Genomic DNA, 17063 nt, shown 5'->3' with positions numbered 1-17063 from the left:
ACTCTGCGAAACTAATCCACGCACCTTATGTGTGCTACTAGTTTTCGTGATCGAGTCGGTTCTCCTTTAACCTTTGGTTTTCTTCTTCTAAAACCAGGTTAACGACTTGAATACTTCATTGGGATTGTGAAGCCAGGCCGATACTACTTTTATCGTAGTTGTGTGATCTGATCTTGCATCTTCTATCATAATAGTACAATCATATTGATTGGATAGAGATTGTTTGATTTCTCCAATAGGCAAGATATAAAAAGTAATCACAAACACCTTCGTCTCATTGTTTGTGATTCCACAACATCTTGTTTCGCTTTCATACGATTAAGACTGTTATGAGGTGATTGATTAATTTAGGTTGTTCTTCGGGAATATAAGACCGGATTACCAATTGGTTCCTGTTCACCTTGATTATTATCAAAAGACAGAACAAAAACTTTAGGGCTTTTCTGTGGGAGACAGATTGATCCTTTGATAGACTTGTCTGTGTGAGACAGATTTTTTTATAGACTTGTAGCAACTCTTAGTTGTGGGTGAGATCAGCTAAGGGAATCAAGTGCGCAGTATCTTGCTGGGATCAGAGGCGTAGGGAGTACAACTGTACCTTGGATCAGTGGGAGACTGATTGGGGTTCAACTATAGTCCAGTCCGAAGTTAGCTTGGAGTAGGCTAGTGTCTGTAGCGGGTTAATACAGTGTTTATTCAATCTGGACTAGGTCCCGGGGTTTTTATGCATTTGCGGTTTCCTCGTTAACAAAATTTCTGGTGTCTGTGTTATTTCAGTTTCCGCATTATATTGTTTATCTTTATAATTGAAATAATACAGGTTGTGCGTGTAGATCATCAATTGGTATAATCCAACCTTTGGTTGTTTGGTTGTCATTGATTGATCCTTGGATATTGGTCTTTGGTACCGTCCAAGTTATTCATTGTGTTTGATTAAGACTCGCTTATTTCTATTAGCTTGAGTAAATCAAAACAAGAGAGAGATATTAACTCCTTGAGATACTTTTACCTAGATTGAGTCTGATTGTCTAGTTGATTCTCTAGAAAGTATTTCGGATTTAATCCATACAGATTGCTAAGCGAAATATTGGGTGGTGTTGTTAGACCCCCGCTTTTTCAAAACCCATCTACCGGTGGTAATGGACAATTATCACGTACTCTAAGACCGATATAATGTATGTTGTTATTTTTGAATAAAACAATTCTCCGATCCTTAAGCGATTCATCCCAAATGGTGTATTTTGGTGCGTATGTATAGCATGATCCCTTACCAAATAGATGAACAACGCAACTCCACGTTTCTGCTAAGAGATGACCACATAGAGGCATACGCATCCAATATTGTCGAGTAATTGGTCCATTCCTCTTTGGCCCTTGTACTCTAGAAACCATTTTTTTCAAAAATCACTTATTTGTTTTGTTTTGTTTTTCCTTCCTTCATCATCGATATGTAAAATTCTTTGTCTTCTTGTAAGCGCAAGGCCATCATCTTTCTAAAGTATTGACATTGGGTTAGGTTCTCACCGTCCACCAAACTTATATGGCCTATTTGTTCCGACGCAACGTGATAACCACAATTCCCATCCGCATACACGTCGTCGGTAGATAACACATAGGGCTTAACGATTTCAGGAAGTTTCGAGTAATACTCCTCGAATATGGTGTAACACGTTCGATGGGGTCTACCGCATTCATCCCTAGGCGTGCTTCCACCACCAAGAGTGGCCCTTATAGTCACCATAGAACCCATTTGTCTTGCTTATCCCTTCCATGCATGTATCCTTGATACTCGTGTTGTACTCGCTTGACTCCCTTGAGAAGGAACAATTAGATTGTTTGGCGCTTGACTTTCTTGAGAAGGATCGATTGGATCCTCATGTTGTGAAGGAGCGATTGGATCATTTGAAAGGACCATATGTGCGCTACTTGTCCCGCTTTCTCCCTTCTTTGGTCGAACCTTTTTCCTCTTAGACGGTGCCTCTTCATTCTCAATTTGTGAAGGAACGTTTGAAACATTTGTCTTGGCTTGAGCGCTACTTGTCCCGCATTCCCCCTTCTTCGGTCGACCCCTTTTCTTTAGAACCTTGGCATCTTCATATTTAGCGTCTTCACGCTCATGTTGAGAAAAGATTCTTTTATGACTCAATAACGGGTTTTTTCCGATTCTCATTGCAACCTTAAACTCGTTCCTTTCTTCCTTCCTATCCATGTTGGTAGGTGGTCTACCCGTCGGCGGTAGCATCATTGGTTCTCCGACCGGTACCATATGGGGGTTAGCGGCTAGTTTTAAGTCGTACATCAAAACTTTTCGTCCCAAACCATCCTTTTTTGCGTATTTCTCGATGATTTCTCTTCCAATATCCGTCTCCACAAAGGATTCGAGTGGTTCTTCGGTTGGGGGTAGTTTGAAAGTTAGTTGATTCCAAAACGGATCAACGATTTCAAAAGGAATTTCTTGTTGGTACCTCGCAATCATGTGACGACACGGAAATCCGAAGGCCGTCATCGTCATACATGAACATACAATTCTTCTTCTCCCCATCTCCTTTTCCATATAATATTTATAATCCTTCATCATATAAATGATTGCCCAGTGAGACACCGTATAGTTTAAACGTCTAATCAACCAATGGTAATTCTTGTATCTTGTGATGATTTTCATCTTACTCTCTTCCATTTGCGCGGTTATCTTGATGATATCAGCCTTGGTGTATTCATGGATGGCTTCTTGTACTGTAACCACAGTGTTTTGGCTCCCTCAGAGAAAGATTTTCAAACGTCCATGAGATCCTTCTGTGATACTTGTCGTCTCATTCTTGTAATTCCTTGTACGTATCCAACAATTCCTTCAAGCAATAAACCGCACATTTCTCGTAATCCTTCTTCCATAGCCCAATAAAACTCTCCAAATAGGATTCGAACTCGGCCACGGATATTGAGCGTACCATTAAATCCCAGTGATGTTGAAAAGCCTTTCATAGTAACCCATTCGCTTCATACTCCGCTTTCCTTTTCTTCTTGTCCTCCTCTCGTTGTTCCGGAGTTAGTTTTTGAAGACGCTCATCTTCGGCCTTTTCACGAGCGGTACCTTTTTGTGGCTTTGGCTTTTGGATATGATCCCTACAATTACTTCTAATATTGCATTGTATGTGCCATGTGCAAAGAAAATGCTTAGCGTCCGGAAAGACCACTCATATGGCATTCATTAGTGCTTGGTCCTTATCTGTTACTATGATCCTCAGAGTTTGATCGCCACGGTATATCTCTTTCAACGTCTATAGCATCCAAGTAAAACTCACATCATTCTCCCGATCCATAAACCCCCATGCTACCATGAAAGTTTTCTTGTCGGAAGTATGGCAAGCAATGTTTAACAACAGCATGTTGTACTTGTTGGTCTTGTACGTACAATCTATTAACAAAATTTGATAGAAGCATTGGGCCAACTTGATCATATCCGGATGCGCCAAGAAAATACGAGTCACTTTGCCTTCCAATACCTGCTTCCTTATTGTGTATCCATGTTGATCGGCTAACCACTGAGATTGTTCCATAACCGCTCTACCATCCAATTCCCTTTTCATAAATGCCGCTCTTGTCATATAAATTTGCCTCAAAGTGGACAAGTTATTCTTATCATCTTCCTTAATCTTCCTAAGGATGTCACTTGGTTTACACGCTTTCATCGACCTCACCGTTTCCAATTGATGTGGTTTCAACCCGCAAACGGCCGCGTGTCCAACAAGAGATTCCGGATCATCATGATTATGACAACCATTCATCACTTTAGAGAGCTTGTATACCTTACCATTGGGTCCCTTGGGTCTATTAACTATAATCTTAAATGGGCAACCATACTTCTTTGATTTAGTAATGTATTCCCCTGTTGTCGTCTTCACGTACAGTCTGTCCTTTGCCCAGTGACCTTTTTGCTTTCCACCTCTCTCACAAACAAGTTCCAAACGATCTTCACTTGAATGACGGCCTAAAGCTAACGCGCATTTGATACCATTGCTTTGCATCGTTTCTTTCTTTCCATTCCAAATCGGTGAAATAGTGGGCAGAGGTATCATGACCCAGCAGAGATACGGGTTTGGGCTGATCTTCTTCAAACGCCACAACAATCTACAACAAATATCAACAAGTTGAGGATCCAAAATCGGTTTATATGTTACAGTCGAGAAAATCGATTACCGATAATCGGTTTATATGTGCAACTATAAAGTCCGATTAAGGACTTGACGAAAAAATTTCAAAGTTTACAATCGGTTCATGTCTCGTATCATGTAATCCGATTTTTGTTCATATTTGTCCTGTAACTTTTTTCTCCAAAATCGGATTATATATACACGTAAATAAACCGATTGTCAACTTCGTGTATTCTACATGATTATTCAAGTGAAGGAATCATCATATGCACATCACAAACATAAACCGATTTTGATCACGTACCCATCGCGCCAAAAATTTACTACATTCGTATTATATGGTGATGAACAACAACCGATTATGATACCCAATTTGGGGACTTTACCCAGAATCGGTTTATATGGTGCTATTGAATAAACCGATTCTGGAAAAAGATTTTGAATTTTTTTTTCCTTTTTGGCGATCGAGACGTGCAAATACATGTTTGTAGATCGTTACAACTCATACCTGTTTATTAGAAGCATCATCACCTTCTTCTTCCTGACGATATTGTTCTTGTGCTTGAATAATATCCTCAAGCATTCTTTGGTTGACATCCTCTTCTTCTTTCAACAAATTATCCAATTCGGTAGGATCGAAATCATGATAATCTGATGCACCCACTTCTTCATCACTACTAAAGTCTTCATCATCACTATAAAGTTTCATTTTTGCTAAGAAAATCACAAACCCTAGTTTTTTCTTTTTTCCCTCTACTTCTTCTTTCCCTCCAAAGCTTAAAAAAGAAAATGAATTTCTACTCTAATCTTAACACTATAATCAAACTCAAACACTAATTAATTTAACAAATATTAACTTAATTAATCATCACTAATTTAATAAGGGCATATTAGGCATTAACATAAATAGTGGATAAGGGGTTTCTAGAAATTACTTGTTAATGGTCCTTTTTGTCATGTATCTATAGGCCTCAATTAAATGGCATAGGCTCCAATTTAGCCAGGTATTTTAGCGCAATCATTGGCTTCATCAGTTCATCTTGGGTTAGGCTACAGCTTGGTATGGATTTCTTCTCTCTAGATCAAGCCATTCTTGACCAAGCCTTCCATGGCCGCCAGCTTACAATTTATAAAGTATCCACCAATGGAATAATTCTACCGGTACTTCTTCACATTAATAAGAATAAGAATTCAAACTTTCGTATTAAATTGTTGCATTTGGATTACTCTGCATCTCGTTGTCAACCCTACACCCAGTTGCATTATTGTGGTTACAACTTACAACTTATTCAGCTACCTTTATGTATATCCATTCGATCCGGTTCAATCAATGGACTGATCATTAAGGTCTCCATCCGGGGTTGCTGTTACTGAACAAGTTGTCGAGCGAAGAAAATTAAGTTCGGGAGATTAATTACAATTTTGAATCTTGAAAATGAGCCTGTTCAACTAGTACGTAGTACAATATATTGAGGAGGAAAATCATCCCAATTTTAGCAATTTGCATGTTAAATTTGAAAAGTGTAAACATTAAATAACAATCCAAGTGAAGAAAGAAAAAAAACTGTTTCATTTTGTATGTTCGGTGACATATTTTTGTTTCTGGATATGATTTTCATATCCATTTTTACGTGTTGTTTCATTCAATGATATCTACAAAAAAAAAAATTATAAGAAATCTACCAAAAATAAAAAATATCCTTTTGTGGAGATCAACAAGAGGGATAGGAAGAGAGCAAATTACGAGGTACGCAAGGGGAGCTTCTCCAAACCCTGGAATGCAACTTAAGAATTTCTTTAGCCTTCTCAAGAGTTCTGGTTGTAGAGTTGACTTGAAGAACTAAACATAGTTTTGCAACAACACCCACTGCTAACATTTCTTGAAGGACGATAGGAGTTGCAGAAAATTTAGCAACTGAGTGAAGAATTTTCACTGCCTTCTCACTTGCTAAATGCGAAACCCTAAGAATCTTTTTCGATATAACAGCGAGCCCTGCACTATGTTTTAGCAACTCTGCTCTTCCTTCGGCACACCCACACAGTTGATCTAAAACGGTCAGTATCATTTCACAGGCTCTTTTATCGGTTGTTTCAAGAAGAAACTCGATCAAAACCGATACTGCACCGGCTTCGACTGCTTTAATCCTGTTTCTTCCCCATTTACATGTCTCCACTAAGATCTGTATCGAAGCCTTTGAGGCTTGGTTTGATATTTGACTACGTAAATAACGGACCACTTCTACGAATAGTTCTTGTTTTAAACTAATCAAATGATTTGGATCAGCTACTTCAAACATTGGCCTCAACAATAATGCTGCGTATGCTCGAGATTGGTAGTTTCCATTACGTAATATTTGCATCAAAACTTCAACGAAGTCGATGTTTTTTCCCATGAGATTCTTTAAACCTGTAGTTGAAACTTGAAGGTAATGCAGAACACTTAATGCTTCGTCGCTAACGTTAGTTACCTGCTCATTATTGGTGTTATCACCCATATTCTTCTCAATGGCTGCAGAGTTGGTCACCTTCACGAGTGATGCCAAGAACTCAACCGCTCCCGCTGATTCCATGCAACGTCTGTTACGATCACTTTCGGAAGCAATAGATCTTAACATTCGAAGAGATCTCATCTGCGACTGGACCGACGACTTTGCATTATTGAGCAGTTTAACAATTTGCATCTTATCGACTGGCGGTTTGGGTGTTGGTATCCTATCGATAGCATTCAGGGTACACCAAGCTTGAATCAATCTTCTAAGAGTATGGTTTGGAGTTAAATCATCTGTCTCTAATAACAATACCTGTTTGGTAACGGGACAATAAGTATTTTCCCCGGTGAATAACCATTTCTCGATATTTTCACGATCGTATGTAATTCCTGTTGATACTGCTACTGGATCTCTCATGATTTCTAGAGAGATTGGACAAAGAAAATAGGGTGGAATATCAATGTCTGCCATTTGAAAACTGCTAGCTAGCACTTGTTGTAAGCCTAAAGAAGTTGGGGTCCGATTTATACGATGAAAACCGAAAAGATCACAAGATTTATATGTTTAGAGATGAGAAATCTGACACAAAATTAATGAAGATGTTAGAAGTCTAGAGAAGTCTAGAGATGGAGAAAATGTTAGTTGGGAGTTGTGTTTTGATGAACTGTTTTTTGAAGTGAGTTTTGAGAATGAGAGAAGAAAGTTTTTATATGGGTGGGATTTTGAACAAAGAGAAAGTCAATACACGGAATTTTCAAATTTTATGAAAAACGAGATATAAACTATATACTACTTAATCAATTGTTTGGAGATAGACGAAATAAGGTACGACTTTCCTTTTCATTTATTTTTGTTATTTTCTTCAGAACAAAAAGGAAGAAATAAGGCCAAGAAATAATCAAAAATAGACAACGTTACTTTAACACTACTTACCACTACTTGATTTTGAAGTTTTCTCTCGTCCTCGACCATGTATTGTGCATCTTCTCCCTTTTGACTTTCTCTTTCTTAGAAATCAAAATTTCTTTGGAATAAAATTAAATTAAATTGGGGGGGTTAAATTAAATTAAATATAAATGAAAACACACTCTCGCATCTTCTTATCCCGTGTCGACAGCCCAACTTGATCATGCTCCTGCATTTCTAGGTTACCCACAACTTCATTATTACATTATTTAATAGTTATGCTCAGCCTTTGAGGTTTTGGTTGGCTGAATTTAAATAAATTTATTTGACCAAAAAATATTCAATATACTTGGTATAATGTGATGTGCAGGTGCATTCACTTCGATTGTGCACTCCAAGAATTTTTAGCCGTTCGATTTTGTTTTCTTACAAAGATTTCTTGGTGATGTCTCTTTTTAGAGAGATCTCATGAATCCTGCAAAGTCATGGACACACCATCTTTTATGGTGCTGAATGGCTTGCCATATCTACAATTTAGTTTAGATATTTCATTTCTCAAGGTTCCTTAAATTTTGATTAGAAATGACAGGGACTTTTTTATTGGATGCTCTGGGTACAACTTGGAAGCAGACTAATATGGGTTGGGGAAAAAACAAGAAAAGAAAGAAAAAATCTGGCGAAAAAAGAAAATCATTCGAATGAAAATAATTTATTTGTTTTGCTTGGTTTCTCAACACCTCGATCCACCAATAATGTAACCAGACGATAATTCGGTAATATTCGATTGTTAATTAGGTGACATAATAAGTTTCGTACTTTGATTATGTTATCTTAGTCGGGGGCACGTGTATGTGATTTTGATGGGAGCGTGCATTTTACCACCGAATCTGCGAACATGACATGAGATTGATCAATAAATCAAATTTTCCAACATTGGGGATAATTAATTAATGTGATCAAATGCCTGTAATAGGATTCACCCAATGTGAATGTGCTTGCACGAAGATATAAAAATGTACACTACACAATGTGTTAGATTTTTGATCCGTTTTTTTTACACAAAATTGATCAATTAATCCAATAACGACAATTTCTGGGTGAAAAAGACATGTAAAATTTGATACTGTTTAAATAGACGAGATCGTAAAAATAGCCAACATGTAAACAGTTTCATCCTACTATTTCAAATACTTTTTTTTATTTTTAATTTACATCAGGATCCATCCAGTTTCATCCTCGCTCTTTTTTAAGTTTAAGCCAGGATGATTTCAGTTTCATTCTTAATATTTTTTTATTGTCCATTTCACCCATAGTAATTTTTACTCGTCCATTAGAACCATGTTTTAAAAATATTTGGACAAATGATCCATTTTTCGTATTTTTTATCTGTTTCAGAGTTCGTCTCTGGTGAGAAACTTATTTGCTTAGACATGAGTCATTATATCGAAAACCCTTATGTACTGTAGTTGAACACTTTGAACCATTGAAGCACCTAGAGAAATGAAGAAATATTGACATATCTATTTTTATTTTCTAACTAGCTGGATTTAGCTATTAAGTGTAAATGCATTTTTAGGTCTTATAATATACGAGGGAGGAGATGGACACTATCTTATTATATACGAGGGAGGATCCTGGAATACTAACCACACCTCTCAAGACCAATCCAAACAAATCAAATAAGAGTTAAGATATCTATCTTGAGGAATCACAAAGTCGTAGACAAACAGAACTTTGCGATTTTTATCTATCTCGTTCCTGATCTGAGATAACAAGAACCTCAAACATTAATAAAAACAATATCTGGATACACGAACTATCAGGTAAAAAGATAGTCATGCGGGCTTCACGAATCCCTGAGTGAAGTGTTTAGGTCGTAACCTAATTATGTTTCTTAGAGGAAACCTAGGTTTTAGAGGACGACTCTATAAAGCAACTAAGACATAAAAGTGTCGGTGATTAGGAAATCATATTGCATGAGTTTCTCTATTTATATATTTTCAAAACTCTGGATGGATTTGAATTCAATCTATGATAACTTGAGTTTCAAGTAAACACTTTCTAAGTTTAGATGAAATTCTTATTAGGAATTCATATAAGCATGTGGAAGTCCGCCTTGAAATTACATTAGAAAAAATATACAATATGGTCGAGGGTTCTGGAGTTGTGTGCAATGATGATTCGTATTGGCAAAAATGTCTTTTGAACTTTCAAGCGTAAGTTGTGTTCATTAACAAACAACACATAAACCATGATTCACAAAAACAAAGTGGTTTAGTGAATAAGGTTGTCTTAGAAGTGTTTATCAGAGTTGTAGCAATGTCATACATATTTGTAAAAATAGTTTATGAGAATCTGCTTAGTTTTGTACTTGGTAGGTACGCATAAAGGTAGGCATACCTATGGGCCACTACATGAATTCAGACTATTGGGATACACATACTGGGTATGTGTAGCCTTAGACATTCACGAACTCATATCCCAGGGATACGCAAACTGGGTATGCATACCTCCATCTCATTCACCAACTCAGAACCATGGGTTATGCATACCTATTCCACTTTCAAATTCAGATCATTAGGTTACGCCTACCTGCCCTTGTCCGGAATTCAGTATGTTCTGAAAACACTCTTTAAGCAATTCGAAATAATCGCAATCGTCGTAGATAATAAAAATCAGTACTCGGGCATTTTACAAATGATCAACCTGAGACAAAAATGGTTCATGAACAACAAATTTTTCTTAACCAAGGTTGTTAAGGATCTATGAACACCCATTGCTTGAATCATATTTCGAGTGATTTATCAATACAAGCTTGACTCGAATTTCTTCTTTGTAATATTAAATCTACTAAAATCATAAAACACAGTCTCATAAAATAAAATGGTAAATGATGTTAGTAAATGGGATAGTTCAGTCTCCACACACCTCTTTGTCGATGAAGTTCTCCAAATGTCTTTGTTTATTTTTAGTCTTCAATCTTCGAGGGTTATTTAGTGATGTCTGATACTCAACTACCGTAGTCTAGTCCTAGTCCGAGACTTGACTTTAATAGACTAGAAATCAAAATATAGTTTTTTGCATCTAACATTGATAACAAGCTTGAGAAAGAAAAACTTGCGAGTTTGGCTGAGCAATTCTCTAACAGTTATTGATTGTGGTATTCACTAGAAGTAATTCGTATAAGTTAACGAAGTAATTATCACCGGTCAATAATTTGTTATAGAAGGACTAAATATCAAGCAGACTGAATATCTCAGCACTACACTTTTAGCTAAATTAGCATGGCGAATGATAACTGAATCTGATTCTTTGTGGGTTGTTATTCTTAAACACAAATATTTTCCTGATACTAACCCTCTTCATGTAGTCAATGAGTGTGTTGGGTCTTTCATTTGGAAAGACATTCGGAAATGTCTTGAACTTATAAAACTTGGGAGATAGTTGATGGCAGAAATATCTCAATTTGGAAAGACAAGTGGATTCCAAATAGAAATGGTTTACTAAATTTTCATTTTGTATTTGTTAATTAACCAACTGTGATCAGGAAGAAGGTAAATGGAATCTGGAAATTCTAAACTCTCTTTTTGATAGGGGAACTGTGAATGAAATATGTGCAATTAGAATACCATCTGCAGATATTGATGCTCTAAGGTGGAAACCATCACATAATGAACTGTTTACTGTCAAAAAAGTCTACAAATTGGTTATTAATAGTGTGTACGGAAACGAACAAGTTAATCTTCCATGGGAAATATTTTGTAAAACTAGATTACTTCCTAAGGTTAAACATTTTTATGGAAATGCATGAATGACTGTTTACCTGTTAGAAGCATACTCTCACGACATATTCAGGGAATAGAGAATATTTGTTCTATTTGCAACCATGAACCTGAAACAATTGATCACTTATTCTTATATTATCAAGCCAATATGAATCTGTGGAATTCAATTCAATCAATGCTAACCTTGCAGGAATTGTAAATGGGCGAGGTATCAAAGATTGGATTACCAGTTTGTTTACTTATGTTGGCAATAACAGAATTGTGCAGGAAATTAAGGTTGATACTTACTCATGTTTTATACTATGAAATATTTGGAAAACAAGGTGTGCAATAGTCTTTGATAAAGTGCAATTTCAGGTGGAAGTATTCAAAAGGAACACACAACATGATATAGCCTACTAGGATTTAATTAGATACATTCATAATAATGATAATAATGTGTCTTCACATACTAGAAATGTATTTAAGTGGAAATTTCACTAAAATTAATCTCGATGAATCCTTTATAAATGAATCCAGAACTATAGGATGTGGATTGATTATGTTTTCATATGCATGTGAATTTGGAGGAGCGTTCTTCATATCAGGATCAGCACAAGATGAAGAACATACAGAGGCAGTTGCAGCACTTGAAGCATTACAATGGGCTAAACAAGTTGGAATTGAGCACATGCATCTAGAGGTAGACTATTTGAATGTAGTCAATGCAATAAATGGTGGAGTAAGAGTTGTCAAGTGGACAAGTAACAATATTATTTCAGACTGCAAGTTTTTATCAAACTCCTTTAGCTCTTGGATCTGCACCCATGTTCCTAGAGTTTCAAATGAAATTGCAGACACTCTAACAAGGGAAGCTATGAATAAACATAGTAAAAAAAAAGTGATCTGGTGAATTACCAAACTGGTTGAAAACTCTCATTAGAGAGAAACTTGATGTACATTCAGTTTAATTTTTATAAATCTACCTTTCCTAAAAAAAAGTGCATAATCCCCCATCGTTATTGGCTCATATTTCACCTTAGTTAAAAGAGTTGTTATGATTTTTATATTTTAAGAAAAGATACATACGGAACCGGAACTTGGATTATTATTAATGCTATTGTCTCTTTATCACTTCTACCTTCATCGTTATCCTCTGTGATTCTTTCATTTTTGTGTTGTATCACTTCTTATTTCTTTTCTCTCAGCTTAGATTAGTAAGGATACATGGGCAATTATTTTGAATATTACTGCACAAGTTTTCTTTTCCATATGAGCCTAATAAAAGAATGATTCAAATCTCCAAGATGTAGTAAATTTTATTTGGGCAATCTTAGGGTTTTACAGGCCCAAATTAATTTCAGTCTTTTTTCCTCTTATGTACTGCCCCAAGTGTCCATCAATCTCTTCTTTCAAGCTCATGGAGAAAAACAAAACGACAGAAGTGGTAAGAAAATGAATTTGATTAAATGGGTGTTCGATGTAACATAGTTAATTTATCATTTTTTCCAGAATTTGAATTTGCTTAATTTTAGATTAAAATCATCGATCAAAGATGGAATTTAGGGAGTTCATCCTAATAAGACGTTTCATTTATTTTTGGACTTATGACCTTATTGATGCAAATAAATTACAAGATTATTACTCATTTTTTCAATAAGAATTGGATTGATAATAGTCAAAATCACAATCACGGAAATGCATAAAAGATTTTCAAAGAATAAGGTAACAAGATTTTTTGTCAAATCATCAATAGTCATCGGTTTGCTTAGAAACTAAGCACTATGAAGAAATTAATTTCGTAGATTAATTTTTATTAGATGAGAGTAAAAAGAAATTAAGCCTCAAAAAATTTATTCCCTTCATCCTGGTTTAGTTGATGGAATTTACACGGATATTAAGAAAGTGATAGGAGTTTTTTTTTCCTTATATACCTTTCAAGTTTTTTTTCCTTATTATTAATGCTATTGTCTCTTTATCACTTCTACCTTCATCGTTATCCTCTGTGATTCTTTCATTTTTGTGTTGTATCACTTCTTATTTCTTTTCTCTCAGCTTAGATTAGTAAGGATACATGGGCAATTATTTTGAATATTACTGCACAAGTTTTCTTTTCCATATGAGCCTAATAAAAGAATGATTCAAATCTCCAAGATGTAGTAAATTTTATTTGGGCAATCTTAGGGTTTTACAGGCCCAAATTAATTTCAGTCTTTTTTCCTCTTATGTACTGCCCCAAGTGTCCATCAATCTCTTCTTTCAAGCTCATGGAGAAAAACAAAACGACAGAAGTGGTAAGAAAATGAATTTGATTAAATGGGTGTTCGATGTAACATAGTTAATTTATCATTTTTTCCAGAATTTGAATTTGCTTAATTTTAGATTAAAATCATCGATCAAAGATGGAATTTAGGGAGTTCATCCTAATAAGACGTTTCATTTATTTTTGGACTTATGACCTTATTGATGCAAATAAATTACAAGATTATTACTCATTTTTTCAATAAGAATTGGATTGATAATAGTCAAAATCACAATCACGGAAATGCATAAAAGATTTTCAAAGAATAAGGTAACAAGATTTTTTGTCAAATCATCAATAGTCATCGGTTTGCTTAGAAACTAAGCACTATGAAGAAATTAATTTCGTAGATTAATTTTTATTAGATGAGAGTAAAAAGAAATTAAGCCTCAAAAAATTTATTCCCTTCATCCTGGTTTAGTTGATGGAATTTACACGGATATTAAGAAAGTGATAGGAGTTTTTTTTTCCTTATATACCTTTCAAGTTTTTTTCCTTATTATTAATGCTATTGTCTCTTTATCACTTCTACCTTCATCGTTATCCTCTGTGATTCTTTCATTTTTGTGTTGTATCACTTCTTATTTCTTTTCTCTCAACTTAGATTAGTAAGGATCCATGGGCAATTATTTTGAATATTACTGCACAAGTTTTCTTTTCCATATGAGCCTAATAAAAGAACGATTCAAATCTCCAAGATGTAGTAAATTTTATTTGGGCAATCTTAGGGTTTTAAAAGGCCCCAATTTAATTTCAGTCTTTTTTCCTCTTATGTACTGCCCCAAGTGTCCATCAATCTCTTCTTTCAAGCTCATGGAGAAAAACAAAACGACAGAAGTGGTAAGAAAATGAATTTGATTAAATGGGTGTTAGATGTAACATAGTTAATTTATCATTTTTTCCAGAATTTGAATTTGCTTAATTTTAGATTAAAATCATCGATCAAAGATGGAATTTAGGGAGTTCATCCTAATAAGACGTTTCATTTATTTTTGGACTTATGACCTTATTGATGCAAATAAATTACAAGATTATTACTCATTTTTTCAATAAGAATTGGATTGATAATAGTCAAAATCACAATCACGGAAATGCATAAAAGATTTTCAAAGAATAAGGTAACAAGATTTTTTGTCAAATCATCAATAGTCATCGGTTTTCTTAGAAACTAAGCACTATGAAGAAATTAATTTCGTAGATTAATTTTTATTAGATGAGAGTAAAAAGAAATTAAGCCTCAAAAAATTTATTCCCTTCATCCTGGTTTAGTTGATGGAATTTACACGGATATTAAGAAAGTGATAGGAGTTTTTTTTTCCTTATATACCTTTCAAGTTTATTCAACTCCTTAATTTTTATTAGTTTCTACACTAATTTTATGTTATGCAAATTATGAAAATATGTGAAGAAATACCAATTTTATCAAGTGCTAATTAAAGACAAGACAAAAATCTTATTTTATCAACTGAAACCGGATAAAGGGAATAATAGTTATGGTTCTGAATTTCAATCTTCCATCAATCTTCCGTCCATAAAAGTTGAACGGAATCAAATTCATAAATAAGTTTATCCTACCTATTGTTAATTCTAAATTTATATATGTAATGATGAGTTTAACTTTTGTTTCTAGGGTTTATTTGTTTCCCCTCATAACTAAGGAAATGACTTGAGTTAGATATGGACTAATATTGATGGAAGGAATGTGCATCCCTGATTATGTGTTGTCGCACCACACACGATAATTTGAGCTTTTTTTTGAAATTAGTTTAAGGTATTCTTTTAGGAGGGTTATTAGAAGAGTTATTTTAGGAATTTTAAAGGGTTCTATTACTTAATTTTTTTAAGATTAATTTTAATTACATTTTTCATTTTTTTTATTTAATTAGTTTCCTTATTGCTAACAAAAGATAACAAAAGATAGTACAATATTTTTATAGTCAAAATATTATTATAAATAATTATTATTACATCGTATATATGATTTTAATGATAGGCTTTGGTATACAAGAAAAAATAAATTGTGCTAGAAATAATTTTTCCCATTAGAATACAAAAAATTGAAATATTCAAATCAAACAAAATTTAAATAGTCATGTGATCTTCACGTTTGGATTATTGAATCGGTGTCACATATTTGAAGTTTTTGGCACGTTCACACCTTAGGGGAAGTGTTTTTTGCGGACGTTATTGTTAATTACATAAGATGTTATACATGAAAATTTTATTCATAAAGATCCGTTGACATGGTTATTCAAACAGTAATGTATATATTACGTTCAAACATAACGAATTGAAATCAAGTTTTGAAGATTCATTCTTCTTTACGCGTTTCACATTCTTATTAAATATATATATATATATCGGGATGTGATAATCATCTACCACTTTCAAAATCAGATGCCGAAAGTTAATAATTAAATTAAAGTTCTTTACTTACCTTAATATTCACCCTCTCGTGAGCCATACTAACCTCACGTTAATCCAAAAGATTGATCACTCCTCAAAACCATCCTAACTTAGGCCGATTGGGCTTTGTAATGTCACTTATAAAATCATTTCAAAGATACTGGTCAATCGCATAAGACCTTTACTCCTAGTTTTGGTAAGCCCATATCAGAGTGTCATCGTTGCCGAAATTTTTCACTACATCAGAACCTCAAACCGCACTAAAGATCCCAAAATAGCTCTTAATCTAGATATTCAAAAATCATGTGACTCATTGGACTGGAGTGTCATCAAACAAGCTTTCACCGGGTTAGGCTTCTTATCTACCTTTGTAGATCATAATATGATATGCATATCAACAATAACCTACTCAATTGATACCAACGACACTCCACATGGGTACATCACCCCAACTAGAGGAATAAGGCACAAATATCCTCTCTCATCTATATATTTATTATATGCGCGGAAATACTATCCACAAATTTGGGGATTCTTGAAAACCAGAAAAAGATAGAAGGGCTTCGCATTTCCAAGATGGCTCCGCCAATACTACATCTCATATACGCAGATGACTTATTGATAACATATAAAACAACTCTGGAAGGCACCAATCACCTCAAACATCTGCTACAAGCTTATGGAAATTCGGCGGGTCAACACACCACCACATCAAAATCTACAATCATCCATCATCCGAAGCTAGAACAACACCAACTGGATGAACTAAAACAAGTCTTCAATATGCCAACGACATCAAACCCCCGCACCTACCTAGGAGTGCAATTTAAATATGGGAGATCTTCCAGCCATATTTTTTCCCCAATACTTCAGCGCGTAACTCGCAAGGCAAAAGGTTGGATGACTAAATTCCTAAACCAAGCTGGTAGATTCGCACTCATAAAATCGTCTTTTACCCCTACAACCAATCACCTCATGCAAACACAAACCCTTCCTACACACATCCATAAAAAATAGATCGTATTACAACAAATTTCTTCTAGGGCCA

The 17063-nt window shown here is 34.8% G+C and overlaps 1 protein-coding gene across 1 annotated transcript; it reads right to left on the bottom strand.

Moving 5' to 3' along the window:
* Window positions 1-5695: 5695 nt before the first annotated feature.
* On the bottom strand, window positions 5696-7297 carry LOC113309206 (E3 ubiquitin-protein ligase PUB22-like). Its single transcript, XM_026557616.1, has one exon. The coding sequence runs from the start codon at window positions 7106-7108 to the stop codon at window positions 5861-5863; it is 1248 nt and encodes a 415-aa protein (XP_026413401.1). The 5' UTR covers window positions 7109-7297; the 3' UTR covers window positions 5696-5860.
* Between the last annotated feature and the right edge of the window lie 9766 nt (window positions 7298-17063).

This window comes from Papaver somniferum, chromosome 9 (genome assembly GCF_003573695.1).
Source record: "Papaver somniferum cultivar HN1 chromosome 9, ASM357369v1, whole genome shotgun sequence".
Lineage (NCBI taxonomy): Eukaryota > Viridiplantae > Streptophyta > Magnoliopsida > Ranunculales > Papaveraceae > Papaver > Papaver somniferum.
The sequence above is the reverse complement of the archived record's forward strand: the minus strand, read 5'-3'. Positions and strand labels throughout refer to the sequence as shown.